Source organism: Pseudonaja textilis, chromosome 1, assembly GCF_049901715.1.
Source record: "Pseudonaja textilis isolate UNSWEBS1 chromosome 1, rPseTex1.2, whole genome shotgun sequence".
NCBI classification, from domain to species: domain Eukaryota; kingdom Metazoa; phylum Chordata; class Lepidosauria; order Squamata; family Elapidae; genus Pseudonaja; species Pseudonaja textilis.
In genome coordinates this window covers 318,891,048-318,909,233 of record NC_141990.1, presented here as the reverse complement: position 1 = coordinate 318,909,233, position 18,186 = coordinate 318,891,048, and the positions used below count along the sequence as shown (strand labels likewise).

Sequence of the window (18,186 nt, the reverse complement as noted above, 5' to 3'; positions counted from 1 at the left end):
ACATCTCCTCCCTTTTCTTTGCAAAACTGGGCTCTTGCTTCGTGTCAAAGCCAAGAAGTCACCCGACAGAAAGTGTGATACAAAATTATACCTTTGTTTTGGTGCCAAGATATAAGGACCGTGGCTCCAAAGCTAACCAAAATCCCCCCAATTACAATCTTATAGTCAAGGGGGGGCCGCACATTCAGCCCTTTTCTCTTCCCCTAATACTGCATGCGTAACAGATAACATTGATTGGTTATTTGGATCTCAGCCCCGCCCCCTACCTAGCTAAATGTGGCATCACCTGTGTTTCACCCCAGATCACGGGTATCTTGCAAAGTGTGCTAGTTTCATGGGCCAGCTATGTGGTTTTGGGAGTTTTTCATATAAGCAGGCTATTCTTGTCCCTAATATCCTGGCTAGTGGTTTAAGGTGGTTAATGTCGTATCGGCCGATACGATCACAAAAGACGCGAGGCAGTGACTGGTTTTAGCTCTTTTTATTTAGGTTTTAAAATCTGGCGCCGGCTGGGTATGCGGCGGCTTATATGGAACTGGCGCCGGGCGCCGCGGCCAATGACAGCCGTTCGAATCGCCCGCGATCGGCTCGGCCAATCGCGGTCGATTCCGAACGGCCAATCAGTGCCGCGCGCTCGACCAATCCGGTTGCTGTGCGCTTGTCCAATCAGGACTGCAGGATTTCAAGAATGTTAATGTCCATACAGAACAGTTAACTTCTGCCGCGCTAAGCATGTGCGGTTCCAACCCCTTTCCTACTGCAGAACGGCTCAAGGCAGCACCCCCGTTCCCCGTGCCCCCCCTCCTTCCGCAGAGAAAAATAAAAGCAGTTTTAAATCATTGTCTGAGGCAGCACCCCCCCCCCACTCCCTCCCATGACCCCCCCTCCTTCTGTAGAGAGGGACAGGAAGGAACAAGGCTGCTTAAGGCAAAGAAATGAAGACATGTTTGATCAGAATTCATGTTCCTCACTCTCATGTCCGGTCCATTGTAGGAAGTTAGCACCCACCCTTCCCGTAGAAAAATTAAATGTCCTGGGAAATATTGCAAAGGCAGAATATTTCCCCTAAAAAGAGTAGAACCTCAGAAGCGGAAACTCACCTCAGAGAGGCAGAAACTCAACAAAAACTCAACAACAACTCAACAAACTCAACTACCCCGCCCCCTACCTTTCAAATGGGCCCTGGGCCAGAGTAATTTACGTAATAATTTGCATTCTATCCATCTCACCACCTGGCCTGGGAAGATGGCATCAACCAATGCTCAGGTGAAGCCATGTGGTCGAGACAAAGCCTACAAATATACTGTATATATATGTGCAAATATATTTTATTTCTTTATTTATTATCCTTCAGTTTCTTGCACAGGAACAGGAAACACTAAGGTGAAGCCCAACAGAAGGTAGATAAGGGTCTCTCAAATCTTGGCCCGCCCTTCTCCTTTCACCTGGAAGTGTGTGATTATCCTTTTCCTTCCTTCTTCACCGCAGGGCCTGTGGTCCTATCCACCATTAAACCATCTTTCCAGACAGCCTCCGTGTTCCCAGTGTCTTTTTCCCTACTTGGAACTGAACCTGGAAGGATAATTCTTCCAACACCATCCATACCTGGGTCCTAGCTCCATATCTGGCGCCTTCCTCTGATCCCCGGGGCCTCCTCTGTACATACATGCCATCCTCGGATCCTTTGGACGCGCGCAATCTCGTTTTGCGTACCTCTTTTCTTGTTCTTATTTCAGTGTGTGAGATTTTTTTTTAAAAAAACCATCCCAAATCTTATTTTATGTTCACTAATTCGACAGACAACTCTGAGGTACAAACAAAGAAAGTTTATTCACCAGGCGTTTGCAAAGCCAGGCCTTCACGTCTCTCTTCCCAAAGTGGATTGAGTACAAGGAGAGTAAAATCCAATATTCAAGCCGTACGTTTTATACTCTCTACACAATGCACGCCACGCCTGAGAAGCCCTCTTCACTCCCCTTATTATCTCTCAAGTCATACTACAAACTAAACGGTCAACTTGACAATTTCTTCAAGACAACAGATATCTTGTTGACTTGTAACTTCTTTGAGCTCCTCCTAGCTTATTTACTTGTGGCCTTTGCTTGGGCAAATATTCCTGTTTTCCAAGAAGATTGTAGCAAGTCATCATGTACTATTGAACTGAATGTCCTCTGAGGTTAATTAATGTATTTATTTCCTTCAAGTATTCAATGCGTGAAATCATAAACTACTTTTTGATACATCGTTTTTTTTAAAAAATACTTAACATGATCATTAGAGCAGAGAACCGGTTGTTTTATTTGTTTTTATTTAATTTATTTATTTTATTTTGATTTGTCAATCGCTTACAAGATAACAGGTATAAGTATATACATAGTTATGAATACATGAAATGGGTACATATAAGGAAAATAAAAGAAACAATAGGATAGGGATGGTAGGCACGTTGGTCCGCTTATGCACGCCCCCTACAGACCTCTTAGGAAAGGGGTAAGGTCAATAGTAGACAGTCTAAGGTTAAAGTTTTTGGGGTTTGGGAAGAAACCCCAGAGTCAGGTAAAGTATTCCAGACATTGACCACTCTGTTGCTGAAGTCGTATTTCCTGCAATCAAACTTGGTGCGGTTAACCTTGAGTTTGTATCTATTGTGTGCTCTTGTGTTGTTATGGTTGAAGCTGAAGTATTCATTGACAGGTAGGACATTGCAATGTATGATTTTATATACCATACTTAGATCAGATCGAAGACGCCGTAATTCAAGGTTTTCTAGGTCTAGAATTTCAAGTCTGGTGGCATAAGGTATTCTACAACGCGTAGAGGAGTGGAGAACTCTTCTTGTGAAATATTTCTGGACTTTCTCAACTGTGCTAATATCAGATACGTAATGTGGGTTCCAGACTGATGAGCTGTATTCGAGTATTGGTCTAGCAAATGTTTTGTATGCTCTAGTTATTAGTGTAATATTACCAGAGAAAAAGCTACGTAGGATTAGGTTAACAACTCTTAACGCCTTTTTGGCTATGTAGTTACAGTGGGCTCTAGCACTTAAATCATTAGAGATGAGAACTCCAAGGTCCTTGACAGAGTTTGGATCATCAACAAGGTCTGACTCTTGACTATTCAGCTGATATCTTTTTTTTGCCAATATGTAAGACAGAGCATTTATTTGTTGAGATTTGTTGAGATTAAAATGATTTGAATCCCACCACTGAGTAGAAGAAACGTTCAAGAGAGAATAATGTCAAAGGGAGTTTGAATTAGATGCCTTCTTAACCCAGTCAAGGCCGGGGTTGACTATTCCCTTTATCGAGATTTGATAACAGATTAATTGCTTCTCCTGCCAGTTCTGGTCTCAAGGAGACAGAGAACGAGGACCCTTAAACCGGAAATTAAAAGAGAAAGAGGCCCTTTACAGGCTGACAGGAAATTATCAGCAAAAGAACATTTAAACACCACTGTCGTGTGCCTATACTAACTCTAAATAGTTTAAACAAAGGATATAGTTTATATCAGTGTCTTTCCAAAGGTACATAGCCCTCTACATTCTCAAAGATTACAACCCATTATATTGTATCCCAAGTTTGCTTATTTCATTGGCTCAAGCTTAATTAATTCTTTATGTCTTTCTTCTGATGATAATAACAACTTTAAAAAAATCCTCTACAAGTTCCAAAGAAGACGGATCTGTGAGTTCAGCAAACTTGCATGCATGTAGAGTTGTAATTGCAGGAATATTATTATCTGGATGGCAAACCTCAGGTAATGAAGGTTCCAAAACAAATAACAACTCAGGCAAACAAAGTTACTCATCTAAAGGAGGATTAGAGAGAGAAAGTAAACATACGTTGGACTTTGACTAGAGATCATTAATTGTGTCAGTTACTATGCTGAACAGTAACGAAAGTTAAGCAGAAACCAAAGTTAACGGATGTTGAAGGATTACTAAAAATGTGTATAAATGCAAGACTAGACTCCAATAAAGATCATCATGATTCAGTTGATCATGATCAAACACCTCGACACGTGCATTGCTAATTTAAAAAAGAAAAGAAAAAAAAACTAGCTAAAGGGGAGGGGCGGGAGTGGAGAAATTAGATAAGGGAGGGAGGGCTGTAAAGGGAGGGAAATTCCCCCAAATTGGGGAAAGTAGGCGTTTCAGAAACTTTGTGAAGCAGGATGACATGGGAGGAACTTGGCCAAGGAGATATAAATGCTCTTGAAATCTATTTTGGGGTGGTGCCTACTTCTGCCAGCCAAGCCCCCTCTTGCAAGAAGCGTATTTTACAATAGAACCGTTTGCAGCTTCACTCAGTGACCCTGCCTGGTTTCTGACTAGCGAGTGCATGTCTCACAATTTTGGGAGAAAGCGGGGCGGGGGGGGTGTCCTCCAGGATTTAAAAAGTCATCTTTGCAGGGAGTGGGGCCAATCCCCCTCCCCCTGGCCCTGGAGGGGGTCATCCATTTCCTCCAGGTGGCTGCAATTCCAGTATACCAAGTGTCGTAGTGACCCAACCAAAACCAAGAGGGGAGTAGGAGAAAAATAAGCGCCCCCGCCACAACAGCCAGGCGTGCGTGGACCACGGTAAGAAAAATTGGACCTGAATGTTGCTTTGGTGGCTGGGACATTTTTGTAAAACTCTTGAAAGTGTATGTGTGTGTGTGAGTGAGAGAGAGAGAGAGAGAGAGACAGAGACGGGGTGTGTGATAGAGAGAGTGTGTGTATGTGTGTGAGTGAAAGAGTGTGTGTGTGTGTGTGAAAAAGAGAGAGAGAGAGACAGTGTGTGTGTGAATGAGAGAGTGTGTGTATGTGTGTGTGAGAGAGAGAGTTTGTGAGATAGAGAGAGAGAGAGTGTGAGAGTGTGTGTGTGTGTGTGAGAGAGAGAGAGACAGTGTATGTGAGAGTGTGTGTGTGTGTGTGTGTGAGAGAGAGAGAGAGAGAGAGAGACGGTGTGTGTGTGAGTGATAGAGAGAGTGTGTATGTGTGTGAGTGAAAGAGTGTGTGTGTGTGTGTGAGAGAGAGAGTTTGTGAGAGAGAGAGAGAGAGAGACAGTGTATGTGTGGGTGAGAGAAAGTGTGTGTGTGTGTGTGAGTGAAAGAGTGTGTGTGTGTGTGAGAGAGAGAGTGTGTGTGTGAGAGAGAGAGTGTGTGTGTGTATGTGTGTGAGTGAAAGAGTGTGTGTGTGTGTGTGAGAGAGAGAGAGAGAGAGAGTTTGTGAGAGAGAGAGAGAGAGAGAGAGAGATAGTGTATGTGAGAGTGTGTGTGTGTGAGAGAGAGAGAGAGTTTGTGAGACAGAGAGAGAGAGACGGTGTATGTGAGAGTGTGTGTGTGTGAGAGAGAGAGAGAGAGAGAGAGACTTTATGTGTGTGTGTGTGTGTGAGAGAGAGAGAGAGAGAGAGAGAGAGAGAGGTGCAAGTAAGAGCAAAGTGAGTGCAGAGTCTGGATCTGTGTTCTGTTCTTCCTCAGGGAAAACAGCCGGAAGGAGGGAGGACGGACGAAGTGTAAGAGGACATCCGAGAAAGAAAGAGAATGGGGAACAACGGGAGTTCGGGGCCAGAGGAAGACATAGGAGATGGGGAGTCAAACAGCCTGGCCAGCATCCCTCCAGATACTCCACTGGGGAGGATGCTGAAGGGTTGGGAAGAGAATCCCTGCACCAGGCACAAGGCTAAAAAGAAAATGGTGAAGTATTGTTGTTCGGTATGGACCAGGGAAAGTATCGGGCCGTCAACCGTCTTCTGGCCAAAATATGGATCGGAAGAGGACGGGCTGTGCCAGATGTTGAACATTTACGTCATCAACAAGCTACCCTTCTGCGAGGAGGAATATGAATACGCCTCTTGTTGGGAAGGAAGAGGCAATGTTGGCCTGTTTGACCATCCAACGACCACGGTGGGAGCTCCGAAGCGAAGGAATGAGGGAGCCGAGCCTTGGGACTCTTCAACCCAAACCCTTTATGGACCCCAGGGACAGGAGGGAGCCCCCAGTCCGGCTGTGTGTTTAATAGACCAGGTGACTGTGGGACCGCAGACTCCACTAGAAGTGGAACCAGAACCAAGTCCTAAGGAGCCATCCCATCCAGGCTTGAGAAGGGAGGTGGGACGGTGTCATTGGAAACCCCGGCACTTTGTGCCCCCATCCATATATCAGGGAGGGGAGGAAGCCCCCCGCCTGGCTGTGCATTTAACAGACCCGGAAAGAGGTCAGGTTGCTGTGGGACCGTCGAGCCCAGTAAAACCGAAGTTGGATTCTAGTCAACCATCGCATCCAGGTTTGAGAAGGGAGGTGGGGCGATATAAAAAGCCTTGGGACCCCCAGGACGTTGGACCCCCACCTCCATATCAGGAACAGGAGGAAGCCCCCAGTCCGGCTGTGCGTTTATTAGACCCGGAACGAAGCCAGGCCACTGTGGGACCGTCGACTCCGGTGAAACCAAAGTTGGGCTCTAGCGGACAATCCCATGCAGGCTCGAGAAGGGAGGGAGATAAAAAGGGTGTCCCAAATAATTTTCCCTTCTCAGACAAAGATAGGGAAAGCTCCTCTGTGGGGCAGCAAGGCCGATCCAAGGAGGAAAGGTTCCTTCCACGTCAGAGGCCAATAAGCAGTAGACCACCTGCCTTTGTCAAAGAGCCCTTGACCAGTAGTGAAGTTAGGAGCTTCAAGAAAGAGATGAAATCCCTCACTGAAGACCCCGCTGGCCTAGCGGAACAATTGGACCAGTTCTTAGGATCCAACCTTTACACTTGGAGCGAAATGACGTCGATTTTAAGCATCCTCTTTTCGCGAGAGGAAAGAGAGCTGATCACAAAAGTGGCCCTCAAGGAATGGGAGAAGCGCCATCCTCCAGGAGTTGGGGCCACGCCGGCGGAGGACAAAGTCCCTAAAGTGGACCCTGGGTGGGTCAGTACAAATCCGCTTCACAGAACCTATTTGGGAGACTTCAGGAAGCTTATCATCCAAGGGATCCGGGAGTCTGTCCCAAATAATATGAATAAAGTGTTGGAGATATCTCAGGGAAAGGAAGAATCTCCGTCGGCCTTTTTAGAAAGGCTGAAAGACCAAGTGAGGAAGTGTTACGGCAAAATTTCGGAGGAGCCCGTAGTAGAGGATTTCCTAAAGGTTCAATTTGTCACAAAGGCCTGGCCAGATATCGGAAAGAAAATCCTAGAAACGGAGGGCTGGAGTCATAAAACCTTAGCAGACCTGCTCCAAGAAGCCCAAAAGGTTTTTGTGACGAGGGAAGAAGAAGAACTGAAGAAGAAAGCAAAAATGTTGGTGTCCCTTGTCGACCAAGTCGTGAAGGAAAGGATGGAGCCAGCACCGCACCGAGGAAGGGGATCGTGGGTGAGAAGCAGGGGAGGACCAGGGAGAGGGAGAGGAGGAGCTCCGGGGCCAGGTCCAGACCCTTTTGGGCATCCCTTCTGGACAACCTCGCAGGCAGGGCGTTTCCATTACGGAAGGGGTGGGCCTTTGAAGTGGGCCCCTCCTGAACTAAATCAAAAGTTTTGGGACCAGAGAAAAGTCAAAACGACGGGTCCTTTAGCAAAGGATCAATGTGCCATCTGTAGAGAAAGAGGGCACTGGAAAAATGAATGCCCTAGAGAAAGGAGGGGAAAGAACTAGTTAAATGGATGAATTTTAAGAATAAGCGGCGTCGGGGTTGGGGGAGACGCACTTCTTTTCTGGTCCGGCTTTTCAAGCACGCCCGATCAACCTTCAAGTTACAGAATAACAGGATAACAAAGTTGGAAGGGACCTTGGAGGTCTTCTAGTCCAACCCCTGCTCAGGCAGGAAACCCTACACCACTTCAGACAAATGGCCGTCCAATCTCTTCTTAAAAACTTCCAGTGTTGGAGCATTTACAACTTCTGGAGGCAAATTGTTCCACTGATTAACTGTTCTAACTATCAGGAAATTTCTCCTTAGTTCTAAGTTGCTTCTCTCTTTGATTAGTTTCCATCCGTCGCTTCTTCTTGTCCTGCTTTCAAGTGCTTTGGAGAATAGCTTGACTCCCTCTTCTTTGGGGCGGCCCCTGAGATATCGGAAGACTGCTCTCCTGTCTCCCCTGGTCCTTCTCTTCATCAGACTAGACACACCCAATTCCTGCAACCGTTCATTGTATGTTTCGGCCTCCAGTCCCCTAATCCTCTTCGTTGTTCTTCTCTGCACTCTTTCTAGAGTCTCAACATCTTTTTTTATAATTGTGGCAACCAAAACCGAACGCAGTATTCCAAGTGTGGCCTTGCCAAGGCATTATAAACAGGCATTATAACACTTCACTTGATCTTGATTCTATTTTTCTGTTTACACAGCCAAGAACTGTGTTGGCTTTTCTTTTTTTAATGCAGCCTAAAACTGCGTTGGCTTTTTTCTGATCAAGTCAGGGGTGCCAAAGCGGTCATTAGTTGCCGCTTAATGGGGGTGCCAAGGAGGGGAAGAGGAACCTTTGTGGAGAACCAATTTGGTCTCGTGGTTATGGCCACAGGCTACAAGGCTGGAGAGAACTGTGAGTTCAAATCCTGCTTTCACCAGGAGGGCCGGTTGAATGTTTTTGTCTGGTATATTTCCACCCCCACCCCCTTCTCTTCAGCCCTAGGAGGAAAGCTTTGGTCGGCCACTTCTGTAAATGTTAATGGCAATTTTCTTCCTGTTTTATCTTTCGAGGGCTTAGTGCTCTGAAACGAAGATAACTGGTTTCTGAAACTCTGAAAAGTTTTGCATAAACTATTTTTACTCTGCCGGGCTCAGGGCAGGGTGAAGCAGTTGTTTATTTTCTCAGCTATCCTGTTGCTTCTTCGAGGGGCTCCTCCAAGAATGATTTGAATATTTTCGGTGAAGCCTGGGAGCTTTAACTTTTAAAATCCTGAGTGTGTTATTTACAACAATTTTATTAAGATAGATAGATAGATAATAGATTAGATGGATGGATGGATGGATGGATGGATGGATAGATAGATAGATAGATAGATAGATAGATAGATAGATAGATAGATAGATAGATAGATAGATAGATAGATAGATAAGATAGATAAGATAGATAGATAGGTATAGATGAGAGAGAGAGAGAGATGATAGATAGATAGAGATAGATAGATAGATAGATAGATAGATAGATAGATAGATAGATAAGATAGACTAGATAGATAATAGATTAGATGGATGGATAATAGATTAGATGGATAGATAGATAGATAGATAGATAGATAGATAGATAGATAGATAGATAGATGATAGAGAGAGAGAGGGAGAGAGAGAGATGATAGATAGATAGAGATAGATGATAGATAGATAGATAGATAGATAGATAGATAGATAGATAGATAGATAAGATAGATAGAGATAGATAGATAGATAGATAAGATAGATAGATAGATAGATAGATAGATAGATAGATAGATAGATAGATAGATGGATGGATGGATGGATAATAGATTAGATGATGGATAATAGATTAGATGGATGGATGGATGGATAGATAGATAGATAGATAGATAGATAGATAGATAGATAGATATAGATGTTTTTTCTCACAACAAGGCATCTCATTATGGCAAAAGGGGAAAAAGAAAAATATTGACAATCTTTGATAGAGCCTCCATGGACAAGTATAGTCTATCTCAGTGGTCCCCAACCTTTTTTGTGCCGCGGCCCGGTACCGGCATCAGCACACACGGCAAGGCGAGCTGAGCGACCGGCCAGCCAGCTGTCCCCCGCTTCTCCCCGCCACCTTCAACTCCTCCTTTGTACCTGTGTCGATGGGCTTCGGGACAGCTTCGGGACGGTCGCTCGGCTCGCCTTGCCATCCGTGCTGAAAGAATCCTCGCGCCTTAGTTTTGTTCAAAGCTGCCCCCCCCCCGATGAAACTAAGGCGTGAGGATTCTTTCAGCACCCAAACGCCGCTTTCTACCTGGAAAAACTCACCGGAAGCACTTTTTCATCAAAACAAGATCGCGGCACCCAGCAAACCGGCGGCCCGGTAGAAATTGTTCCATGGACCGGGACCGGTCCCCGGACCGGTGGTTGGGAACCCCTGTGCTAAAGGATGGACTTCTTATCCAAACTCAGGAATAACAGAGCTTAAGTCTTACTGTAATTCTATTCTAATTCTAATTCTACTCCACTCCGTTCACTTCCATTCCTATTCCTATTCACTCTATTCTACTCCCACTTCTATTCCTATTATCTCTACTCCACTGCCACTGCCGCTCCTATTCCTATTATCTTTATTCTACTCACTCTACTCTACTGGTCAGATATTAAATAAAACATTTCCTTGCTTCGGACCCTCTGCCACCTCAGTGTGGGGAGAAAGCATGCAATATAATCCAACTGCCTGCAAACAGAGTGAAGCAACTCAATAATACTCTGTATAGTAGTACGAGCAAGAAAAGATCCTTGTTGTTTCAGGAATGCGGTAGTTAAAGCCGAAGGAACTACTACTAAAAGCCAAATGCCAGCAGATTAAACCTTTTGCCCCAACCATGGATACCAAAGCTTGTGACTGTTGGAAGGCTGGAAAATGCCTTTCTTCTGAGAGCTCGATTTTCCTGCTGGGAGAACTCCAGTTTAAAGACAGAGACAACTGCTTGGAAGCTGGTTCCTTTTATTTTTCAGGAAGGCAAGAGATAGCAAGAAGTCTGCGTTCCTGGGGCTAGCTAACTAACCTCGAATGGTGAATTCCTGGTTCTTTATACCTTTTTCCTCCCTTTGTGTGTGAATGTTCGTTTAGTATTTAATGTTTAATGTTTAGATATTAAAAATCCTGTCAGAGTTTAATTTTCGCCAGAAGGCACACTTAGCGAGGTGTGGAAAATAACTCTGCCGGGCGGCTTGATTGCCTTATCGGTTCTTTCTTAATCTCTTACCTTTATAACGGGTTTTTTCTATTTGTTTCCTGGCAATCTCCTGTCTGTTTCCTATGTAATTTATTCTGTGTCTTTTGTTTGTTTGTTTTGCTGATTGGGCCTGTTTTCTTTTCCTAGCTTTCTTAATTAATTGGCTTTTGTCTAGGGGGCTCCTTTCAATACTTTTTTATTAAATTTCTTTTCCTATGCAAGTTTGTTTTTATGGATAGCCTGATGTTCCCCTCGGGCTTTTCCTGCTTGGGTGTCGCCACTGTCCTGGTGAAGTTCCCTTTCCACATGACTATAGCGGAAACAGACAACTCAAGACAAACTTTTTTGAAACTGAAATTAGGTACGGAAGTACAAAGGCCTGGGTCGAATGGATGAAATGTATGGTTTTTTTTAAAAAAAAGTTTAAATCAAAAGCAATTGCTGTCGATGTGACCTGTGGCCAAAGTGGTCTTCTTTCCACTTGGATGGAGTATATATATTATTGGCTCTTTATGAACACGGGAACGGCCTGGGGAAATGAGAGGGGTAGTCGATTTGGTTCTCTCCTGTTTCCACCAGTAAAAGGCCGGGATGTTAAGAAACCACAAACAACACAAACTTGTGTTCTCTGCAGCCTATAGGAACCACACCGCATGTCTTACAGGACCAGGTGCGGATTCTGACAAAAGGATAGGAGAACTGGGAAGCCTGTGTCAAAACCAGTAGAGGTAACCACAGCAGAACCACACACAAAAAGGGGAATGACTTCAGAAGGAGCATTCCCAGAGCTGGATTTGTGGTGGTACCGTGGGGGAAAGATATTGAGGTGTGTACTTCCCCCCAAAATTGGGCAGGGCCGGGGACCTGTGCAATTGTTCTATTGGCTATCCTGTTTACCCTGGCATTTGCAAAACAAAAAACAAAAGATGAAGGCAATAAAGGAACATAAATAGAATTTTTAAAAGGATGAAGTGTACCCAAATGCCAATGTGTGTGTGGGGGTCTCTAGAGGAGAGACCCTGATTAATATAAGACCCGAAAGCAGATCGCTGCTGGGTTCGAATCGCTATTTGGCTGGGTGATTGTTAAGAAAAATGAAATGGTTGCGGTTTCTAAAATAAATGCTTATATAACGTGTGTGACGGGTGGAAAAGTCACCGCGGAGGTGGATACGAGGTAAGCAGCTGAACAGAGACTGCAAGTAGAGAAAATAAAGCAAAAAGGTCGGTTAGGATTAAACTGTGAAACTGAAAAACGTGCACAGGTGTTGGAGTATAGTCTACTTCCGCTATAGTCACTGCTTTGCAGGGGGGAATTAGATACCATATAAGGTACATTTTTTGACAGAATGGAGTGGGGGGGCGAGCAAAGTGGGTAGAAAGCTGATACTTGCTTCGTTGTGCGTGAATAATCTTTTTGCTGCTTCCACGTTATTGTCTCGCGTAGTTCCGTGGGCGAACTAGTACTGTTTATAACAGCTATAAACAAGACTGTAGATTGGATCAATTCTATCTACAACAACCAACAGAGATTTTTCAATGACACAAGGGTTGCTGTGACCAACAGCTGCACCATTAGTTGCCGCCACTAGAATGCTACCTGGGAAAACAGAATGGCTCTAGGCATGATATTGGCAGAGAAAGGAAGAGCTTGTGTAATGTTATTTTATTCCAAATAACACCGCACCTGATGGAACAATCCCCAGGGCTTTACAAGGTCTCACCACTCGCCTAGCAGAAGGATTGGCTGAGAACCATGGAATAGATAGTCCTTTAACAAGGCTGGCTTGGAAAAAAGAAAGGTACGGTTGTGTGAGATGCAATGTAAGGGGTTGTAATTTTCCACAATACAGACCTAGCATATATGAAATACGAGGGGGGAGTAAGGGCTTAACTAACATTATACATTTAGGGGTAGTAGTAGATTTATAGGTGGTCGGAAAGCATGTGACTGAACCGGACCTATCCATTGGGCCCGGCTAGGAAGGACCTGCGGCCGGTGAAAGGGAGACGTATAAAATATGCTGAGATCTGTAACTTGAGGTGAGCTTCTGTTGCTATGTCAAGCTGAAGTCTCACCAGCTCTTTGCAAACAGCTTTTCTTAATAAACCTTACTTTTAGTTGACCCAAGTATTGTTTGAATTTGTTACGCACATATAGGGCCACATGTAAGGACCGTGCAGAAGAAGAAAAAAAGCAACAATGGTGTTAAAGGAAAAAAGAAAAGGGAAGAATTGTAAAAAAAATAAAGCGATAATAGCTAAATGTTGTTTTTGCAGCTTTCATACGTTTTTAAGGACCAGTACTAAGAAATGGAATAAGAATGATAAAAAAATTAAACCATTCAGGTAGTCAGACAACTGGAGACGCATGAACAATAAATAAGAGCTTTATTATGAAGCTTTTGCAAAAGGGAATTCTGCTCGTGGGCAGAGGACATTTCCCCCAGGAGGGTTGGGTTTTATATACAGGTTCAAATATACAGTCTCTGCCGCTTCCCAGGTTCACAATCTGTCCTACTCCGTATCTCCCTACGCAACACCCTTATTATTGTAGCACACCATCTGTTTCTTTAACCTTTTTACCCGTTTTCATTTCCAGTAATCTCCATCGTTAACATGACACCGGATAGCATAACCTGCAAAATATATAACCTTTATACAAAACAATAGAGAATTCTTACATAATATTCCAGTTAATTATCTTAGGTTAACAGAGAGGTTTAAAAATGGCATTACCATTGCTTTATATTTTCACAGGTATAATTCTACCGGTACATATCATGGCTTGGGGAGGAGGAAATGAAATACTCTTGAAATCTATTTTGGGGTGTGCCTATTTTACTAGCCACCCCCTCTTGCAAGAACATATTTTGCGATAACACAGCTACACTTAATGACTCTGTCCAATTTCTGACTAGTGAGTGCATTTCTCACAACCAGGGAAATATGGTAAAGACAACTAAAATGAATAGTGGAATTAAAAACACAGTGGAAACCATTTTTAGAACATAGAATAAGAGTTAGATGGGATTCAGATGCAGATAAGCAAAGTTGGAAGGGACCTTGTAGGTCATCTAGTCCAACCCCCTGCCCAAGTAAGAGACCCTACACCAATGGTGTGGGGCAGGGGTCTTCAAATTTGGCAAATTTAAGACTTGTAACTTCAATGCCCAGAATTCCTGAGCTAACATGACTGGAGGAGGAACTGTGGGAGTTCAAGTCCACAAATCTTAAAGCTATGAAGTTTGAAGACTCCTGCCCTACACCATTTCTGACAGAGGGCAGTCCGGTCTCTTCTTGAAAGCTTCCAGTGATGAAGTTCCCACAACTTCTGAGGGCAACTTCTGTTCCATGGGTGGATTGTTCTCCCTGTCAGAAAATTCCCCCTTATTTCTAGGTTGAATTTCTCCTGGATTTGTTTCCAACAGAGTTTCCTGTTTTTACAGAAACTGCAGGAAGATATACTGGCCCGTGAAGAAAATACATTGTGTGCATTTCTAATCTCATGAGCTAGGCTGGAATTTGAGAATTGTACCTAGGAAGGCCTCTGCTATATTCTAGAGACAAGTCCTAGGAACTAGGAATTTAAAAAGAAAATTGAGAAATCAGTAAAGGGAAAATGAGAATTGTTTTATATATATATATATAAACAAAATGGAATTAGTATTTAGAATAACAAAGTTGGAAGGGACTTTAGAGATTTTCTAGTCCAACTCACTGCTTGGGCACAAAATGCTATATCATTTCGGACAAATGGTTATCCAATCTCTTCTTAAAAACTTCCAGTGTTGGAGAATTCACAACTTCTGGAGGAAAGTTGTTCCACTGATTAATTGTTGTAACTGTCTGGAAATTCCTCCTTAGTTCTAGGTTGCTTCTCTCCTTGGTGAGTTTCCATCCGTTGCTTCTTGTCCTGCCTGCAGGTGCTTTGGAGAACAGCTTGACTTCCTCTTCTTTGGGGCAGCCCCTGATACACTGGAAGACTGCTATCATGTCACCCCATTCCTTCTTCTCATTAAACCAGACATACCTAGTTCCAGCAAGCGTTCTTCATATGTTTCAGCCTCCAGTCCCCTAATCTTCTTGGTTGCTATTCTCTGCACTCTTTCTAGAATCTCAACATCTTTTTTTTTACATCGTGGTGACCAAAACTGGATGCAGAATCCCAAGTGTGGCCTTACTACCAAGGCCTTATAAAGTGGTATTAACCCTTCAGGTGATCTTGATTCTATCCCACTGTATTTCTAAACATTTTAGAAATATTGTTTCTAAAATCCCGAGCATAAGTGTATGAACTGGAACAACTATAAGCTGTCTTCGAAAGGAGGGAGCAGGTAAAATGTGTTAGCTGTGTAAAACCACAGCTGGTTAAATGTCAGTTGAAACGGCAAAGAGGAAGTCCAAGCAAAACCACAGCAAAAAGTAGGTTATGATGCAAATGTAGCTGGAACAAAGGGAAAAGGGTTTTTTAGGGGCAAGAAACTGAATGCTTTTGATAGGATGTGGTGTTAACAAGGAGAGGGAGCGGCGAGTCTGTGTAAGGGGATAAAAAGCTGGTGTATGCTCTGTTCTGAGTCTCCCTTTCGAGCACCCGTGTTTGCAAACAGTGAATAAAATTCTTTGCTGCTTTCAAGTTATTATCTCGGGTAGTTCCATATGCGAACTCCTACTGTTTACAACACATCCATGGTTTAATAGCAGTAACTGTGAGAGGGATCTTGGAGTCTTAGTGGACAACCAATGAAAGATAAGCCAGCAGTGTGCGGCGGCAGCCAAAAAAGCCAACACAATCCTAAATTGCATGAACAGAGGGATACAATCAAGATCAAGGGAGGTACTAATATAACTCTATTTAGTAAGACCACACCTAGAGTACTGCATCCAGTTTTGGTCACCACGCTATAAAAAAGAGGTTGAGACTTTGGAAAGATGGTGAGGGGACTGGAGGATAAAACATACAATGAACGGTTGCAGGAACTGGGCCTGGCTAGTCTAGGGAAGAGAAGGACCAGGGGAGACAGGATAGCAGTCTTCCAATATTTGAAGGGCTGCCATAGAGAGGAGAAAGGGGTAAAGCTATTTTCCAAGGCACCCAAAGGCCAGACAAGGAGCAATGGATGGAAACTGAACGAGAGATTCAACCTGGAAATAAGGAGAAACTTTCTGACAGGGAGGACAATCCACCCATGGAACAGAAGTTGCCTTCAGAAGTTGTGAGAGCTTCATTCCTGGAGGCTTTCAAGAAGAGACTGCACTGCCATCTGTCAGAAATGGTGTAGGGTCCTCCTGCTTGGGTGGATGGGGGGTTGGACTAGATGACCTATAAAGTCCCTTCCAACTTTGTTAATCTGTTTCTTGTCCGGCCTTCAGGTGTTTTGGGAAATAATTTGGGATTTGTTGTCTAGTTTTGAAATAAACAACCGCCAGCCAAAACTTCCAAGGGAAAACAATGTTAATTTTATTCTTCACTTTGCAAAGAGTGTGCCCCCCACCCCCACCCAAGGTACAGTGGAGACGCACCTGTATTTATTATGCAATATATTCTCTATTGCCGTTACAAATTTATACCACCATCCCTCCCAACCTTTTCTCCATTGGCTTAGCAATTATGCGGTCTAAAAGGGAATACATTATTTTCACCCCTGATTACATCTCCCATTAGTTTTAATTCTATTGCCCCCTGGCCTTATTTACGAATTTCCTTGTATGGTCCTAGAAGTTGTCTCTTAGAGTTACTATCATATCAGTAAATTCTGGTTAAGGCTGGTTTGTAGCATTGCAGAGGCCTCTGATCATAGCTCCTACGTATGATTCTCAGGCTTCAGCCTAGCTCTTGAGATTAGAAATATATACAATGTATTTTCTTCACAGCATGTCTTCTTACAGTTTCTGTAAAACAATAGGCTCTGCTTACCACAATAGCTTGACCCCTTCCTCCTCTCTGTGGCAGCCCCTCAAATATTGGAAGACTGCTATCATGTCTCCCCTGGTCCTTCTCTTCCTTAGACTAGCCAAGCCCAGTTCCTGCAACTGTTCTTCGTATGTTTTAGCCTCCAGTCCCCTAATAATCTTGGTGGTTCTTCTCTTGGGACTTTGAAGGTCATCTAATCCAACCCCCTGCTGGAACAGGAAAGATTTTCAGGCAAAAGGGCTATTAACATGTGCAAACTGGCACTTTAAACAGCTGGGTTCACCCAACATCCTTAATTGATTGATTGAATCGATCCATATTTTTTTTCTCAGCTCTCCCAATAAGTTGAGCTTGAAGCTGACCAAGGAGCTGGATTTCAGACCACTCCCCAAAAGCATCAAAGGAAACCTAACCAGGATCAGAAAGATTATCCTGGGTGAATGCATCTATTCCTGGGTTAGTTTCGCACCCACACTAAGATTCTGTAGAGATTCTCCATCATCCAAGTCATGGTTGTCCCAAAGGTGTTTTTTATTCAAGCGGCAACTGGACTTTCTGGTTTTTCTTTGAAGATGTTTCGCTTCTCATCCAAGGAGCTTCTTCAGCTCTGACTGGATGGTGGGGAATGGAAGGATTTATACGCCTTGCAGACAGCTGGTCATTCGCATCCCTTTTAGAGGGTTGTTGAGGCCACTTGGAGGTTTCTCTGTGTCCTCAGAGTCACCTGAGTAGAACTCCTGGTTCCTGTAACCTGTAATTTTTCTCTGGAAATTCATTCCTTCTCCTCACGATTCAAAGGGTGCTCATCCCAAACTGTATAGCTAAATGTCTGTAGAGATTCTCAGTCATCCAGGTCATGGTTGGCAACTATCTGTGTCCTCAGTAGTCAAACAAGTGTTGGACTACTTAGGTAAATCTGAGGACACAGACAAACCTCCAAGTGGCCTCAACGACCTTCTAAAAGGATGCAAATGACCAGCTGCCTGCAAAGCGTATAAATCCTTCCATTCCCCCACCATCCTGTCAGCGCTGAAGAAGCTTCTTGGATGAGAAGAGAAACGTCTTCAAAAGAAAAAAAAACCCAGAAAGTCCAGTTGTCTCTTGAAAAAAAAAAAGCACATTTTTTATTACGATGTTCCAAGATCAGCATGTTTTTAAACTGCTACCTTGATCAACACTGCCATATTCCTATTTTGGGGGGTTGTTTTAACTCTCCCCCTCCCCCAATGCAAACGCGCCCCCCCTCCTATCAAAAAAACAAACAAACCCGGAGCGCTTTATCCCCCTCCCTATTGCCCGCCTTCACTGCCCGAAACAAAGATGGCGACGCCGGCGAGAGAACCTATACGCCCCCGCACACATTCTCTCCGTCTCTACCACGCTTCCAAATACGCCCCGGCTCCCTTCTCACACCAGCACCCAACATGGCGTCCGCGACGT

The 18,186-nt window shown here is 44.0% G+C and overlaps 1 protein-coding gene across 1 annotated transcript; it reads left to right on the top strand.

The window, feature by feature from the left end:
• The first annotated feature begins 4,364 nt into the window (after positions 1–4,364).
• On the top strand, positions 4,365–12,958 carry LOC148128371 (uncharacterized). The gene is made up of 2 exons (XM_087922602.1): positions 4,365–9,043; positions 9,371–12,958. Exon 1 carries the CDS (start codon positions 5,527–5,529, stop codon positions 7,618–7,620), a length of 2,094 nt encoding a protein of 697 aa, XP_087778728.1. The 5' UTR covers positions 4,365–5,526; the 3' UTR covers positions 7,621–9,043; positions 9,371–12,958.
• The last annotated feature ends 5,228 nt before the right edge of the window (positions 12,959–18,186 follow it).